The sequence below is a fragment of the Eretmochelys imbricata genome, chromosome 16 (genome assembly GCF_965152235.1).
Source record: "Eretmochelys imbricata isolate rEreImb1 chromosome 16, rEreImb1.hap1, whole genome shotgun sequence".
In the NCBI taxonomy this organism is placed as follows: Eukaryota; Metazoa; Chordata; order Testudines; family Cheloniidae; genus Eretmochelys; species Eretmochelys imbricata.
Window position 1 is genome coordinate 3,304,034 of NC_135587.1, and position 13,892 is coordinate 3,317,925.

A 13,892-nucleotide genomic window follows, 5' to 3' on the forward strand; every position below is an offset into this window, starting at 1 on the left:
CAGGCAGGAAAGAAGGCCAAGGGAGCTCCCTCAGGCCAGTGGGGTTGAGTGAGCTCCCAAAGGCTCATGCACTGCGTGGCTGATGGGCCGAGCGAGCCCCAGGGGCTGGTGCCCAGGAACCACCCTGCAGTTCCTGGGACCCTTTTTGCAAAGTAGAGACCCTAGGTCACCCCTCTCCCCCACAGGTTATTTTTATCTACTCCCATGAGCTCCACTTACCACTTCCTCCTTCTGGCTCTCCACTTCCTGATCCCTCTGGGCTTTGCTAGGCCTGTTTCTCTGGCTGCCCTCCCCCCCAGTGCCTCAGCTCCTGTCACCTGGCCATCTCCCCCACCCTGTTCTTTATCCCCAGGCCCTGCATTCCTTCCCTCCCAGTTCTGAGAACTGAGAACTGAGAACCCAGTTCTCAGTCCCTCAAGGTCTGGCTCCCTGCTGTGGCCCAACTTCACGGAACCGACTGGGACAACACCAGTGTTCAGCTGACCAGGGACAATCCCCACAACCCAAGATGTCTGGGCACAGGGCCCTTTGTCTCTGGCAGATCAATGGGTCTTGGAGGGGCCACACACCCTATGCCTGATTCATGTGCACTCATTTACAGCAGTCCAAAGTGGGTGTGAAATGCTCTCAAACCAGAACAGCGCTGTTTCTATACTGCGTGGGGCCCAGAGAATCAGGCCTGCCTCCCTGCGCTCTGGCTCTTTGGGTGGCACGTTGCCTCCCACAGTCTGGCCTCAATGGGTCTGTCAGCACTGCCATTAGTCCCCTGCCACAGGCCTGTGCCAGCTGACTCAGGCCCGTGGGGCTCAGGCTAAGGAGCTATTTAATTGCCCCAAGTCCAAATGCCTACACCGCACTCAAACAGTCCCTTAGCCCAAGTCAACTGGCATGGGCCAGCCGTGGGTTTCTAACGGCAGCATGGGCATATCCAGTGACGGCAAGGTCCAGCTTCCCTCACTTTTATTCCACCTGGTGGGAAGTGGGGATTAAGGCCTGAGCCAGGCCCCTTGCCGCTATCAGAGCACAGCCTCCTCTTTTGGAGGAGCTGGTTCTTCTTGCCACTTAATCTGCACCTTTGAACCCCAAGTTCTTGCTACAGAAAGAGCTGGTGGCTGGGTCTGAGATGGGAAATCTCCATTTGCTGTGTCAGCACCTCTCAGAGTGTCCTTCATGAGACACCACCCCATGCCTTGCACCCAGATCCCACCTCCCGCACTCCCCAGTCAGACCTGTCATCTCACTTCTATTATTATTATTATACTGAGGCCAGACACATGCCATAGAAAATGCTATTTCTGCTACAGAAACTAATCCTGCTGGGTTTCTGGATAATGGGGTCCCACACTGGGAAGCGTCCTGTGTGGGCAGCTTCATTAAATACCTAGCAGGGCTGGCGATGGTCAGACCTGAATGAATTATCGCAAGCTTCTCCTGTTCTGTGGGAGACATGAGTAAGGTGAGGTGGGGTCCAGAGCCCAGCTGGCTTCTTGTGGAGTCTGGCAGGAAGAAGCATCTCTTCTCTAAGGGAGGGCAGCCCCAATGCTGGCCTGAGCAGCAAAGCACTTGGGGAAAATGCCAAAGTTGCCATTGCAATGGCCTTCAAGCCATTCCTCATTCACTGGGAAAACACAAAGGAACAAGGTAAGGACCGAGCAATCCCTTGAATTGCCTAACCAGGGAGCCTTGCTAAGGGTGACATTCATCCCTGCGCAAAGGGCCAGTACAGGCCCATGCACATGTCAGTCCCCCATAAGGCCTAGTGGCTTAACTATCAGGAAGTCTTTTGTTCCCCAACTTGTCCCCATCCCCTCCCTGCAAACAGACTCCTGAAGCTGCCCAGTGAAGAACTTCAGGTAGAACTAGAAAGCTACCTTCAGAGAGAATGTCCAGTGTGTCTCCTTCATTGAATTCCAGATCCTCAGGCCTTTGCGCTGTGTAACCATGATGTGCTACCATCCTGTAGAGAACAGGTCTGTCTGAACAGGCATCTGTGCCCTATGTGACAAGGCCATGGTGTAAACCGCACGGCAGAGCAGAAATTATATCAGAATCTAGTGAGGAAGAACAGCATCCCAAAGGGGCACGTACCTGGCACCAGAGTGTCAGCCTCCCATCTGTCACCTGCTGCCACATCTTCCCCAGTTCCTCTTCTCCCGAAATCACAATGAACTCTTTGCTGTCTGAAAGCCTGCAGCTGAAGTAAGAGAGGAGGACAGAGAAAATGCACTAGGGCCAAATTCAGAGGTGAATCTAAACTTGTGCAGCTTGCATCTCCCTCTGATTTCCTAAGCATGTCAGTCCAGGACCTCCGGGGTGTGTCTGCGTGGAGCTGGAGGTGTAATTCCCCGATCGGGCAGACAGACCTGCACTAGCTGTGTGCAAGCTCGCGTGCTAAAAGGAGAAGTGTAGCGGTCGTGCCACAGGCCGGGGGAAGGGCTGGCGGCCCTGAATACGTACCTAGGCTTTCAGACAGGATTGGATGCAGAGGGTTTACGCTGGCTATCCCATTCTGCTGCTTATGCCACCAGGGCTACGCTGCTATTCTTAGCGCACTAGCTCAACCAGAGCTAGCGCATATGAAATTACGCCTCCAGCTCCAGTAGACAAAACTTCAGTCTGCTTTAGACTTACACAAGACCTCTAAATTGGGCACACAAAGTGCAACTGAGTTGAACCTGGTGTGGCTGGGAGAAAATCATTCCAGGTCAGAGGTGTCTACAATAGCATTTCTCTTTAAACTTCCCCCTCTTTCACTACTGCAGGTGCAGTTCCATACTCCTTTGGTCCTGTGAAACCTCCCTGCTCACAAATTCCCTGTCCCCAAGGAGTCAGTGTTGTGCTCTAAAGCAATGAGGTGGAATATCCAGGGGGCAGGGCTTTGTGTGACCATTCAGTTGGGAGAGGGGACACTGTGCTGCTTTGTATGTACTCATTTTGTGAACTGTGCCTATGGCTGCCTGAGCCCTACTGAAAGACAAAATGCCCCATGGAGAACAACATGGATGGCAGACATGGCTTATGTCTAGCTCCTTGGGCAAACACCTCTTCAGGGAACTGCAATGATTTGTCTGCAATGGCAAGAGGAAAGCTGCAGCTCACTGGGAAGGAGAAACTCCAACTCAGCCTTTGGCACCAGCTGAGTGTATCCAGAGTGCAACCCTATTTCCAGTCTGTGACCAAGCCTACCTCAGCTTCCCAAGCTCTGCCTGCTGACTGAATGTCTCCCGCAGCAGAGACCTGAGGTCTGACAAGGTCAGGGCCTTGTTCACTTTAACTGTATAGTCACAGTGGACTTTCAGCAGGATGGATCTGTTCTCGCTGGAGGATGCTTTGTCCTGAGCCAGTGGGACCTGCAAACAACCAGGAAGCAAAGGAGAATCTGCTCTCCGTGGGTTGGTTAGAGCGATTTCACCAGCAAATATCAGAATAACAATAATGCCTATTCTTATGCAGGTTTCAGAGTAGCAGCCTTGTTAGTCTGTATTTGCAAAAAGAAAAGGAGTACTTGTGGCACCTTAGAGACTGACAAATTTATTTGAGCATAAGCTTTCGTGAGCTACAGCTCACTTCATCGGATGCTTTCAGTGGAAAATACAGTGGGGAGTTTTATATACATAGAGAACATGAAACAATGGGTGTTACCATACACACTGTAACCAGAGTGATCACTTAAGTTGAGCTATTACCAGCAGGAGAGCGGGGGGTGGGGGGGACCTTTTGTAGTGATTCAAGGTGGGCCATTTCCAGCAGTTGACAAGAACATCTGAGGAACAGCAGAGCTCAAAGCACTTTACAATCAGTTAATGTATTTATCCTCACAATGTCCTTGTGAGGTACAGAAATATTATTATCTCCCCTTCACAGCTGGGGTGCTGAGGCACAGAGACATGAAGTGACTTACCCAGGAAGTCCCTGGTGGAACAAGGAACCGAACACAGGTCTCCCACATCTCGGCCAGTGCCCCGACCACTAGCCCATCCTTCCATAACCAGAGTCAAGGGGGGGGAGGGAGGCTTAACCCAAATGCCAACCTCAGTGCCACCAAACTCCACGTGGCATAGAATATGAGCCAGGATCCAGATGTGAATTTCACGTGGGGGGGGCATTTCTCCAAACCCTGGATCCAAACACTTCCATTTTTCCTCTTGGAAGAGTCTGGATCTGAATCCTATAACTCAGACACATCTACTCGGCACAGGAGTATTCAGCATAGGAGTATTCAGCTCCAGAGGGGAGACAGGTACTCCCTATATTATCATGCAAACATGTCCCTGAGATGATGCTGCCAGGTCCCATAATTTCCTGTGGAAATTTCAGCTGCCAATCCATGCAGCTTGACACAGCACTGACTCCAAAATCACAGGCGGTCTAGTGGCTGTGCCAAATAAAGTGGGGCTGCTGGTGACCTCATCAGCAGCTGCCTCTGACAAAGAAAGGCTCTGTAGGCACAAGTCCAATGTGAGGTAGGAAAAGGATACAGAGATGATTTCTCTAACCCCAGAAATGCACTGCTCTCTGTGATAGAACACAGTGGTTGTTAACAGCACAGAGCAACAGTCTGGGCCGGGAGAGACAGAAGAAGAGGAAGATCAAGGACTCAAGAGTAACAGTCAAAAGTCCATCTGGGAGTTAGGATCTCTCTGGGATGGGGGAGGGGGAACTGGTCTGGAAGAAAAGGCTTTCCAGTGAGCCCCAAAGTTTTGTACTGGCTCTGGAGTTTTGGGGGAAGTGGGCTGAATCCACCCTTACCTTTGGCACCAGTGATTTTATAGCCTTAATAGTTTGTGACATTGGGGAACATTGCACCTGCGAGTCTGCTTGCGGATCAGCATCATTTGCAGCAGTGTCTTCTCCCTCAGCAGGTCCTGCAGAGCAAAACATTGCCAAACAGCCATCATGACAATGGGCAGGGCCTCTTTGGAGGAGATAGGGTTGGTCAGCTTTGGGGGGGTCCCATTGAGCCACATCTGGAGGGACTCCAGGCAGCACGAGAAGCCACCGATTCTACGGCCAGAGCTGTCCATCCTCCCCTCTCGGGACAGGTATATAGAACCCTGCCTGTACTCGTCACCATAGCAAGGGGGGCAAGTGACAAATGGCAGCAGCTGCATTTATTGCGCACCAGCTCTGAATCACCAGGTGCCTGCCAACCAGTTCATTTCTATTTGGACACAGTTGTGGCCCCCAGTCTCTGTTCAGAGCAGAATGAGTGGGCCACAGCGAAGCAAAGTATGTGCAGTCATCCCTGACACACACGATCTACCCTGCTACCAAGGTGCTCTTGGGTTACACCGTCAGTCCATCCCAGAACCACATGCTGCAAGTGGGGAACTAGCCCAGCCGGTAGTGTAGGTTCCCTAGAGCAGCGGTGTTTTGGGGCACTGGTGGGTGATCCCACACAACTCCCATTGGGATCCTTACCCCCACATGCCCCTTCAGTCCCAGAAAGCAGGATTTACCTGGCTGCTGCTGGTCCATTTCCTGCAAGTGGGGCCGGTTGGGGGGTACTTTAACAGGGGGAAGAGGGATCCCATTACTGACTTTCTGCGAGAGAACAAAATGAAAACGAACTGATCAGACACGTGAGGAGAGTGTGGCTGAGGCCACTGTGAAGCAGAACAGTTCTAAGGAACTGAAGTTTTGGGAAATCAGCTCCCTTGTTCCCCACTGGCCAGAAGGGGCAGGTGGCAGCTGGTTTGCGTCACTGAGTAGATTGCAGGCTATGACTTTAAAGGTGGGCAGAGCCTCAGGGATTGCTGATTCATTAACTCAGGTATGACATGGAGCACTCAGGCTCCTCCAGGCTTCCCCAGAGGGTGGTTACCCACCTGGTACCCATACGGGTTTGTTTTATTTTGCTGCACTGTTAGCTCTGTTCACCTCTCTGGGATCCAGACCTCACATTTAGTCTGGGGACGGCCACCTCCCCATCTGAGCAAAAATGGAATCCATCTTCACTGGGATTTCCATGGCTGATCCCTCTGACCCAAGGGCTTATCTGCCCCTCACTCAGCTCCAAGGTTCTGCACTGAACAGACTGGGTGTCTGCACTGAAATGGTTTTACAGCAGGGAACACTACCAACTCCATGGGATAAATGATAACAGAGTCAGGCCTGAAGAGCCAGTTTCTCAACTACAGTAGGGCCAGTGGAAGTTCATTCTCTAGAGGCCACTAGTATGTCAGAACGAAAGTGGGCTCTGAAATTCCCTGCTTGCTGCAGTAGGCGCATGTGTGTGAGTCACACCTTGTCTGCTGGAGGATTCAAGTGGAGACAGCTTTCAGACAGGTCAAGCCATTAAAGCAAGGCTGCATTGGTTATAATATGGAGGGTCCTAGCTGTGAGGAGGAGGGGGTAAAAAAAATGGATTTTTTCCAAAATGGAAGCTTCGACTGCAGGAAACAGATCAGAGCTGTGGAAAAAATTCACCTTTTGCCTGCTGCTTGGATTTCGCATTGTCCCTCGCTGGCTGAAAGCCCTGAACCTACACATGGGGTGTTTCTGAAGAGAGAGCCCACTGCCTTACTCTGTGGTTCAGACACACAGCACAAGTGGCCTGGCTGTGTTTTCTCTCCCTTCCACACCCCATAGTCACAAGATTGTCCCCTCACCCATTTATCAGCCTTGGGGGCATGAACAGGCTCTAGGTGAGAGTTCGGTATACGCAGTTTCTGGGGAAATACAGAGCAGAATAGAAAATAAGGTGAAACCAGGCCGCATTGAGCGGAAACAGGCATTCTTCTGCCCGGTGCAGGAGATTGTCTTCTCTGGTCTTGACAACCCCACCTTGCCCCTCAGTCATTCACACCCTTGTGGCATTGTCATTTCCTGGCATGCCGCTCTGACCAGGTCACTCTGTCTGCTGGCCCACCCTTCTCCATCATCACAAACACAACCTATGCGCCATTGCTTTCAAGGCCCTTCACAGCCTGTCCCCACCTACCCGTCATCGCTCAAGATGTTGAATCCTGCCTCTGAACCGCCAGCCTTCCTCACCCACTTGTTAACTTTTAAAGAGGTACCTTTGTGCTTCCTCCCATGTTGCCCCTCACACGCAGGAGGAGCTGCCTCCATCTTTCTTCGGTTTCCTCTTTACAACTCTCCTGTGCTGCGATACCTACCAGAGAACTTGACAATGGTTAGGCTGCTGAGACTACTGCCTGTCAGACTGACCAGTCTTACCTCACTGTTTCCTTGTGCTCGCCCATCTGCCTGTTGGACTCACCTGTTTTCTCTGCCTTATACTTTGATTGTAAGCTCTTAGGAGCAGGCACTGCCCTTTATTCTGAGTTAGTACAGGTCACAGCGATCCTGGCCCATGATGGGGCTCCTGGCCTCTAATGTTAAATTGGCCTACTGAGGATTGCATGTGGGAGGTGATGCCCACTTGCGGACACAGCAGCACATTGCTCTCCCTTCTGAGGACCCTGCTTTCCATACGGCAGTTGCGAGCAGGCCACTGAATGAACCCTAGACACATTTTGTGCACTTTATTCTGCAGGAGGCGAGGCTTCACAATTAGTGTGAATTGTGCACCTGCTCGTGGTTCTCGCCGAATGTTTCTAGTTGCATAATCCCTATGCAGGATGCATGTGTGTCGGAAGGGATAAGGATCAGAAAAAGCTGAGCTCTCCAGTTTACTGGCCAGTGGAATTAGAGAGATGATGGGGAAAAGTCAGTGGGATCTGAACAGACCTTAACAGCTGCTGCTGTTAGTGTCTGTGGTGGGGTAGTCACCCCGCCATGCTTCAAAGGGCTTAAAACAGCCCAAAGAGAGGGCTGTAGCCGGAGGAAAGCTAGGCTGACTGGGGGAAGCAGCCACAGGTGGGGCCATGCCCCAATCAGGCCACAGCTCGCCCTATAAGAGGGCTGTTAGCCAGGGGCTGAGAGAGACACTCTGTCTAGCTACGTGGAGAGAGGAGGACCTGGCTGACTAGGAAGCTGAGGAGGGTACCTAGGGCAGAGGGAGCTGGGGAGCTCCAGCCTAGCAGAGCCCTAAGCTGCAGCCCGAGGTAAAGGCCCACAAAAGGGTACTAAGGCTGCAGAGGAGCAGCCCAGCCCAGACCTAGACAGAGGCAGCTGGTCTGACCCCCCCGCCTTGTCAATGATGAGTGGTACAGACTGCAGTCTGCCCCAGGGAGTGGGGGCTAGATGATGACTGACAGTAGCCACTGAGGTAAGGAAGGGATAGGGGGTTGGGGGTCCCCTGGGGAGGGGAGACCCAGACTGAGGGGTTATTGCCAGGGGGCAGAACCCTAATCTAGAAGGGCACTGGGGTCTGGGAGGGGCACAGGGCCAGCAGCAGGCGAGACACCGACCGGCAGAGGGCGCTCCTGGCTGAAAAGAGCTAATTCCCTGGACAACCAGCAGGAAGCGCCGCAGCAGTGAGTCGTCGCCCCGTCACAGTGTCCAATCTATGAAAGTGAACTGGCAGCTTCAGAGAAGTTAATGTCATATCCCACCCTCTTGGCTGCTCCTGAGAGCTACCAAAGGAGCATCCTATTAAAGCTTCAGCAAGCCCCAGCTGGCAGGGAGTGCTGTAGTGTCTACTGATGCTGAGCTAGAGGCAGGAGTGCCAGCCAGCTTCAGAGAAGTTAATGTCATATCCCACCCTCTTGGCTGCTCCTGAGAGCTACCAAAGGAGCATCCTATTAAAGCTTCAGCAAGCCCCAGCTGGCAGGGAGTGCTGTAGTGTCTACTGATGCTGAGCTAGAGGCAGGAGTGCCAGCCTGCCAGTTCCACATACCTGTCCGTCCCATATGGCTGTAGCCCAGCCATCTGCCCCTTTATTTAGTACAAAGATGATGGTGCTGCCCTTCACTGCCATCTCTTCAGAGTCCTCTGCGTAATAATGAGTCATGACTCGATAGTAACCTGAGTCGTGGTCTCTGGAGAGGGGAAAAAAAGGAACAGCTTTACTCAGCACCCTTTGGGGCTGTCACTCTCCCACTGTGGGGTGTGGACACCACTGGGTTTAATGGGATGCCCTTCTCTTTGCCCCTCTGGTTATCCTTCTTGGAGACATTCAGGCTAGGACTAGCCATTGCCATCCTGTGGCCTTTCCACTGGCTCTTCTGCCAATGCACTTTGAAATATAAAGAGTTGTAGGAGATTCACTGCCCCTCAAGTGCCAGTGCACCCTGGAACAATGCCACGCTTCTCTGGGGTGGAGTCCCCACTGCATCCTGCTGGAGGACCTGTCTTTTTACTGGCGTCTGAGGAAAGCCACACCCTTCTACTCTGTTCTTAGTACTTGCATGCCTCCATCCCCATAGCATCTCACAACCATCAAGGACTGTCTCCTTCCCACACCGCTGTGCAGTAGGAGAGCATCATTACCCCCATTTTACAGATGAGGAACTAAGGCAAAGAGTGATCAAGGGACAAATTTTCAGAAGAGCTCAGCACCTACAGTTCAGACTGGACTTTCATTGGGGCTCCACACCCAGTTAGACACACCAGTTAGACACCTAAATCTGTCCAAGGTCCAATGACAAGAGGGTTGTGGTAGAGCTGGAAACCCAGATCCAGTGTCTCACTTCAGAGCTCTAACCACGAGCCCATCCTTCCTCCCACAGGGTGATCCTTCCTCGCCACATACTCTCAGTTGTGAGCTGAGTAAGCTCGAGAATGCTTCCCTTGGGAACATCTCCCCTCATAGGCAGCAGCAGCCTTGGGCTGTGTCTCCATGGTGCAATTATCATATTTATGGTCTGTCAGAGATGATAACCCATGAACTTTTGGAGAAGAACACGCCATCAGCAGATGATGGGACAGACTGGCGCAGACAGAGGTTCCCTCTTTTGCCTTCCAGCCATTTCTGAGAATTCCCACAGGGAAACTCCGGCTGGGGTGTGGGCTCTAGGGTGGGGCTGAGGATGAGGGGTTGGGGGTGCAGGAGGTTGCTCCGGGCTGGGATGAAGGGGTTCAAAGGGTGGAAGGGGAATCAGGGATGGGGCAGGACACTGGGGCACAGGAGGGGGTCAGGAGTGCAGGCTCCTGGTGGTGCTTACCTCAAGCAGCTCCCAGAAGCAGGGGCATGTCCCCTCTCCGGCCAGGTGGGTCTGCATGCTTCCCTGTCTGCAAGCGCCAACCTTGCAGCTCCGATTGGCCACAGTTCCTGGCCAATGGGAGCTGCGGAGGTATCACTTGGGGTGGAAGTAGCATGTGGAGCCCCCTGGCTGCCCCTTAGTGTAGGAACTGGAGAGGGTACATGCCGCTGCTTGTGGGAGTTGCGCGGAGCGGGACAAGTCCTGGCCCCCGCGCCTCGGTGGAGCTTGAGGGCCGGATTAAAAGGTCTGGAGCACCGGATGCGACCCCTGGGCTGTAGTTTGCCCACCTCTGTTCTAGTGTGTGAACTCTAGAGCTGGGTGCAACTTTCCTGACAGAGCATTGTTCCATCAGAAAATACCATTTCAATATAATAAAAACTTTCTGTCAGAATGTATTGATTTTGACAAATTCTGGTTCACAAAATGTTTCCTTACAAGTGTTTCAATAAGATCAACCCGATCAAAAAAGAATATTTTGATTTTTTTGTTGTTGTTTTGAAATGCCCTTTCATTTAGAAATGTATTTGCGTTTATAGTCTATAAGTTAAAGTGTAAAATAAACGTCTGGAATCAGAATGAAACATTTCAATTTCATTTAAATGGAACATTCTGACTGACCTGAAACAAACAGTTTTGGAAAACTTCGTTTCACAGGAAATTTAAATTTTTCATTTTTGTTTAGATTTGGAATGAAAACAATTTCAAAATGTCAGCATTTCCTGCTGAATGAAAATGTCGAGTTTCAAGTGGCTCCAAGAATAGGGTTGCCAACCTTCCCAGATTGACAGGGAGTCTTCTGGAATTAGCCACAATCTCCTGGAGGCTATTGAAATCAGTCTGGGAGATTTTAATAGGCTGCTAAAAGTCCAGTCGGCGGCACAGCACGGCTAAGGCAGCCTGCTTACCTACCCTGGCTCCACGTGGCTCCCAGAAGTAATCTGGCTCCTAGGCGCAGGGGCGGCCAGTGGATCTCTGTGCGCTGCCCCTGCCCTGAGCGCCAGCTCTGCAGGTCCCATTGATCAGAAACTGTGGCCAATGGGAGCTGCAGGGGCAGTGCCTGCAACCGCACAGAGCCAGGGTAGGTAGGCTTCCGGGAGCCACCCAAGGTAAGCGCCTCCCAACTGGAGCCCACACCCCAACCCCTTGTCCCAGCCCCGAGCCTCCTCCTGCACTCAAACTCCCTCCCAGAGCCTGCACCCCCTCCTGCACCCCAAACCCTACATCTCCAACCCTGCTCCAGAACCTGCACCCCCAGCTGGAGCCCTCACCACCTCCCACACCCCAACCCCTTGCCGCAGACTCACTGTGAAAGTGAGGGTGGGGGAGAGCGAGCGAGGTGGGGAGGGGCCTCTGAGAAGGGGCAGAGAAGGGGGCAGCGCATGGGTGTTTGGGTTTGTGCAATTAGACCTTGGCAACCCTATTCAGGAACCACCTTCTAGCTTTTCCAGACGAAAACAAGGGGCCAGATTCAGCCCTGGAGTATTGGAAGCACAAACCCAAGGAAGTCAATGGAGCTGCACCTCCTCAGACCAGGGCTGAATTTGGCCCCAGTTACAGCAGTGCTGACAGGAGCATTTGGAAGTCTTGTCCTGGGGGCTAGAGCCAGAAGACTGAGAGTCAATAGTTGTGGGTTCTAATAGTGGCACTGCCATTGACTTACTATGTGGTCTTGAACAGGTCACTTAACCTCTCTCTGTCTCTGTTTCCCAACCTGTGACACGGTATTTAGCTTCCTCACAGGGTGGCTGTGAGGCTTAATCTATGTCTGCAAAGGACTTTGAGAGTCCTTGCAAGGTGTTATAGAAGTAGGGGACGTAGAAGTGGGTGGCAACCTAGGCAGCAGTGACCATGAGATAGTTGAGTTCAGGATCCTGAAGAAAGGAGACTAGCAAAATACAGACCCTGGACTTCAGAAAAGCAGACTTAGACTCCCTTGGGCAGGATCTCCTGAGAGGATAATATGAGGGGGAAAGGAGTCCAGGAGAGCTGGCTGTATTTTAAAGACGCCTTATTGAGGGCACAGGAACAAACCAGACCCGAAGTGCAGAAAGAATGGCAAATAAGGCAGGCGACCAGCTTGGCTTAACAGTGAAATCTTCGGTGAACTTAAACTCAGAAAGGAAGCTTACAAGCAGTGGAAATTTGGACAGATAACTTGGAAGGAGTATAAAAATATTGCTAGAGTATGCAGGGGTGTAATCAGGAAGGTCAAGGCACAGTTGGAGTTGCAGCTAGCAAGGGACGTGAAGGGTAACAAGAAGGGTTTCTACAGGTATGTTAGTAACAAGAAGAAGATCAGGGAAAGTGTGGGACCCTTACTGAATGGGGGAGGCAACATAGTGATGTGGAAGATGATGATGTGGAAAAAGCTGAAGTACTCAAAGCTTTTTTTGCCTCGGTCTTCACAGACAAGGTCAGCTCCCAGACTGCTGCACTGGGCAGCACAGCATGGGGAGGAGGTGAGCAGCCCTCAGTGGTGAAAGAACAGGTTAAGGAGTATTTATAAAAGCTGGATGTGCACAAGTCCATGGGTCCAGATCTAATGCATCCAAGGGTGCTGAGGGAGTTGGCTGATGTGATTGCAGAGCCATTGGCCATTATCTTGGAAAATTTGTGGTGATCGGGGAGGTCCCAGATGATTGGAAAAAGGCAAATATAGTGCCCATATTTTAAAAATTGGAAAAAAGAGAACACAGGGAACTACAGCCTCACTTCAGTCCCTGGCAAAATCATGAAGCAGGTCCTCAAGGAATCCATTTTGAAGCCCTTGGCAGAGAGGAAGGTGATTAGGAACAGTCAGCATGGATTCACCAAGGGCAAGTCATGCCTGACCAACCTGACTGCCTTCTATGATGAGATAACTGGCTCTGTGGATATGGGGAAAGCGGTGGATGTGATATACCTTGTCTTTAGCAAAACTTTTGATATGGTCTCCCACAGTATTCTTGCCAGCAAGTTAAAAAAAAGCATGGGTTGGATGAATGGACTATATGGTGGATAGCAAACTGGCTAGATTGTCGGGTTCAATGGCTAGTGATCAATGGCTCGATGTCTAGTTGGCAGCCGGTATCAAGCAGAGTGCCCCAGGGGTCGGTCCTGGGGCCGGTTTTGTTCAACATCTTTATCAATGATCTGGATGAGGGGATTACAGTGGACAAGAAGCAGGATATGAATCAACAGTGTGCCCTTGTTGCCAAGAAGGCCAACAGCATTTTGGGCTGTATTAGTAGGAACATTGCCAGCAGATGGAGGGAAGTGATTATTCCCCTCTATTTGGCACTGGTAAGGCCACACCTGGAGTATTGCATCCGGTTTTGGTCTCCCCACTACAGAAGGAGTGTGGACAAATTGGAGAGAGTCCAGTGGACTTATTATAAATTATTAGGGGGCTAGGGAACATGACTTATGAGGAGAGGCTGAGGGAACTGGGCTTGTGTAGTCTGCAGAAGAGAAGAGTGAGGGGGGATTTGATAGCAGCCTTCAATTACCTGAAGTGGGGTTCCAAAGAGGATGGAGCTAGGCTGTTCTCAGTGGTGGCAGATGACTGAACAAGGAGCAATGGTGTCAAGTTGCAGTGGGGGAAGTCTAGGTTGGATATTAGGAAACACTATTTCACTCGGAGGGTGGTGAAGCACTGGAATGGGTTCCCTGGGGAGGTGGTGGCATCTCCATCCTTAGAGATTTTTAAAGCCCAGTTTGACAAAGGCTTGGCTGGGATGATTTAGTTGGTGTTGGTCCTGCTTTGAGCAGGGGGTTGGACTAGATGACCTCCAGTAGTCTCTTCCAACCATAATATTCTATAAGTGCCAGGGTTGTTGTTAACTACAATGGCTATCACAG

General features: G+C 51.5%; 1 protein-coding gene across 1 annotated transcript in view; it reads right to left on the reverse strand.

Moving 5' to 3' along the window:
• Positions 1–1,520: 1,520 nt before the first annotated feature.
• Positions 1,521–13,892, reverse strand: part of NOXA1 (NADPH oxidase activator 1) — a 38,206-nt gene continuing 25,834 nt past the window's right edge. The window contains exons 8-15 of the mRNA XM_077836150.1: positions 8,747–8,888; positions 6,612–6,671; positions 5,460–5,544; positions 4,750–4,865; positions 3,187–3,350; positions 2,089–2,194; positions 1,872–1,995; positions 1,521–1,618 (exon numbers count right to left, since the gene is read on the reverse strand). Of these exons, the coding sequence (XP_077692276.1) occupies positions 1,521–1,618; positions 1,872–1,995; positions 2,089–2,194; positions 3,187–3,350; positions 4,750–4,865; positions 5,460–5,544; positions 6,612–6,671; positions 8,747–8,888 (895 nt within the window). The remainder of the gene's footprint in view (positions 1,619–1,871; positions 1,996–2,088; positions 2,195–3,186; positions 3,351–4,749; positions 4,866–5,459; positions 5,545–6,611; positions 6,672–8,746; positions 8,889–13,892) is intronic.